This window comes from Mycotypha africana (assembly GCF_025528875.1).
Source record: "Mycotypha africana strain NRRL 2978 chromosome Unknown BDF20scaffold_5, whole genome shotgun sequence".
In the NCBI taxonomy this organism is placed as follows: domain Eukaryota; kingdom Fungi; phylum Mucoromycota; class Mucoromycetes; order Mucorales; family Mycotyphaceae; genus Mycotypha; species Mycotypha africana.
The window spans coordinates 427,359-430,758 of NW_026515729.1; the positions used below are offsets into that span (position 1 = coordinate 427,359).

Sequence of the window (3,400 nt, forward strand, 5' to 3'; positions counted from 1 at the left end):
CGCATGATCTTTGGTGGTCATGGCACTTCTTCGACCTCCGTCTTCTGTCACCTGGCTAACCTGCCATCGATGCGTTTCCGTGCGGACACTCTTGTGGCCAAGTTCTGCCTACGTGCCCGGGTTCTGCCCTCAGACTGCCTGCTGTCTCTGCTCTCTTCTTCTCTGCCTTCTCCTGCCTTGACGTCTCTTCGTGGCCGACGCCTTGCGTCCGACATGCCTGCCTCTCTTGGGGAACGTGGTAACCCTATGTCTTCCTGGTTGCGTCGCTACCGACAGCAGCAATTCGATGATTATCTGTCCAAAACAGATAAAGTCCTGATTCGTGCCTGCCGCACCTCTCTTGGGGTAGATCCCGTAATGTACTTGCCTGCCTCTCGTGCCGATCGTAGTCGTTTAGTCCGCTGGAGGATGGGCTGGCTCCCTGGAAAACCAAAGCCATGCCCCTGTGCCTTGGATCACACTTCTCGCCGCCACCTCATCGAGTGCCATCTTGTGCCTTCCCACTTGTGGTTGTCTCTCCCCTCTGTGTCATCTGTCTTTCGAGGTAATCGTATTGATTACGCTCTTTGTCAGCTCCCTCTTTCTTCTTCTGTCGCTTGTCCTGAGTTCTGGGTGGATCTCTGCTCAATTCTCTGGCACTTTGATAAGTTGTGTAATCCCGAAGGGGATTACTCTACTGATCCTGACCCTGGTCGACTTTGGTCTGACAAGTCCTCTCCTCCTCCTCTGCCTCCTCCTCAATGATGAACTGTTGATGAATTGCACCCTCTGGCTTCGACCCTCCACTGCCACAACCTTTTAGTGCACGATGCGAGGGAGACCATGGTCATGAAATCTAACTTAGTATTCTATTGCTCGCCCTTCTCTCTTCCCTTCTCTTTTTTTACTTTTTTTGGCATCTTTAAGTTTTTTTTAGTTTCTTCAACTCCCTTTTTTTACGATAATCTTCTTTTTGTCCCCCAGATTAGCAAATAATGATCAATGGATCGCGTGCATAATAATCTCAATAAACAAATAATCTTTCGCCTGAGCTACATCCCCATCTCTTCCCTACTTTCGAACGTTACACAAAATTAATTAAATCGACTTTTTCTTTTGCAAACGTTTGAAGGCTTATATCTCACCAACTAGCAAATTAACCTTACTTTTCAACAGCACCATCGTAATCAGCAACCTCGATTACATATTGTGTACAAGTTTCAGCTCATTCCGTTAACGATTCGTCATTTTTGTTTTTGAGATGTCCATTTCGACATCAACGCACACATCTGGAGCAGATGAGCTCCAAATGACCCCGGAACAACTGCAAATGAACGTCTTCAACATGCAGCAACAACTTCACGCCGTGCTCGCTCGAGTTAACGAACATGACAGCGTCCTACAAGAGCTCATTGCATTGCGAAAAGCAAACGATGAGTTGACATCTCGCAATGAGGCACTTGCAAAAGAGGTGTCAATGCTACGCCAACAACCTGCAGCTCAACAACAACAACAACAAGTACCCCCTCCCTCACTTTTGAGTGCCAATAGCACCCCTGTTTCGTCCACTGACGCTGTTTCTTCTGTTTCTCGCCGCCCAGCCCCTGTTAACCCCCCCCCCTGCAACCCCTGTTTTACCCCTGCAACCCCCTGTGGATTCGCAATGGGCAACTGTGGCGGCCCGTAAAAAGCACCAAAAGGTAACCCGTGCCCCCAAGAAGGTTACTGAAAAACGTTTGGAAGCTGTCTCCCGTGGGTTTAACGCCCGTGAAGGTGAACAAGGATTCACCTATGTGTACCTCAACCGTTCCCGTCGCTTTACCCCTACTGAAGTGCGCCGCAACCTGCGCCTTCTGGGCATAGAGTCATCCCGTGTTCTGGATATTGTGTTCCCCTCCCGTGGTGTCCTTGGTTTGTTGGTCCATGTGCAGTATAAGCAACCTCTTGTGGACTTGTTAGCTAAGGCAAAGGTCAAGCCTTTGGAAGACTTTGACGTCCTCGACCCCGCTATCATCGCCGATCCCGCCCATAAGGATCTGCCTGACTCTGAACGCCTTGCTCTCGCCTTTTCTTTACAGAATGGGCGTTGTCACCGTAGCCTGGAGTATATCAACCACTCCCGAAGCCACTTATTCTTCCCTGTTGCCCGTTACTTTATGGAAGCCGGCTGGATAGACGACAGCGAGCTGTCTGATATCCTCAAGCATGTCGGTGGTCCCCGCCAAGCAGCAGCAGCAGCAGCACTTAGGCACCCTGACGACCCCCAATCAGCTGACTCTCAAGATGAGGTTATGTTTGATTTAGAATGAGTTTAACCTCGGTTAATATTCATACTAATCAAACATTCAATCCTGCAACCAACCACCATCACGATACCCCCCATTCCATTCCTTTCCCTGTTCCAACAACAACAACAACAACATCATCATCAACCGCAAGCCCTCCTCCTGTACCGCTCTCAATTGGTCTCTGGAACGCCAATGGCCTCCGCGACACAACAATTGATGATGTACTTCGCTACTGTCAATCTTTCTCCGTCCTTTTCATTACCGAGACATGGCTCCTCCCTCCCTGTCGCTTATATACCTCCTGGCAACAAATCCATTTACCTGGTGTCCCCGTTTCCGGTGGTTACCGTGGTTCCCGTGGTATTACCTGCCTGGTTAATCCTTCCTGTCCTTTGCCTGTGTTCCAAGTACCTCTACAATGTGAACATGCGTTGGGTGTACAGCTTGGCCGTCACCTGCGTATCATTTGTATGTACTTGCCACCTGATCAATCCCTGTCGTCCGAAGAAGTCTCTGCTGCTTTGGCGTCCCTTCCGTTGTCTGGCGACACTATCCTCTGTGGTGATCTCAATGCTCGTCTTGGATCCTTCACTGGTGATTACCAAACAACAACTCGTGGTAACTTATTGAAAGAATGGTGTGATGATCACCATCTACACATTTTGAACCATTCCCTCAGTTACAGTATCCCTACTTTTGTCAGCTTTCGACACGGTCAATTGGTAAGTAGTATCGTTGATTACTTTATCACGAACCTTGCCACTTTGCATTCCTCGCAATCGTCCATGTTACGCGTTTACTCGGACCTGTCTCTAGGCTCTGATCATAGGCTGATGTCGCTCACCTTTGACTATCTTGCCCCGCCCACCCTTAATCAATCTAATGGCGATAGTATTGCAAATACATCTGATGGTGCTGCCCAAACCCATACTCGCAGACTGTGGAACCTGTCTCGCTTGAGTGAATCGGATGTCTACGACCTTTATGTTGCCACTTTCAAGTCGTCAAGTCGTACGCTCTTGGCCCTACTTGAACAGCATGTTGCTGATACTGCGTCTTCCTTGCTGTCCCCTTCTGCTATGTCTGACGACGACGATGTTGTTGATAGTGCCGCTGATGCTTCGGCTGACGCC

General features: G+C 49.2%; 1 protein-coding gene across 1 annotated transcript; it reads left to right on the top strand.

Annotated features, from left to right (window-relative positions):
- Positions 1–408: 408 nt before the first annotated feature.
- BDF20DRAFT_819093 (uncharacterized protein) lies at positions 409–744 on the top strand (the record flags this gene model as incomplete). Its single annotated transcript, XM_053077428.1, has 1 exon — positions 409–744. The coding sequence occupies one exon, from the start codon at positions 409–411 to the stop codon at positions 742–744; it is 336 nt and encodes a 111-aa protein (XP_052936113.1).
- Positions 745–3,400: the final 2,656 nt, after the last annotated feature.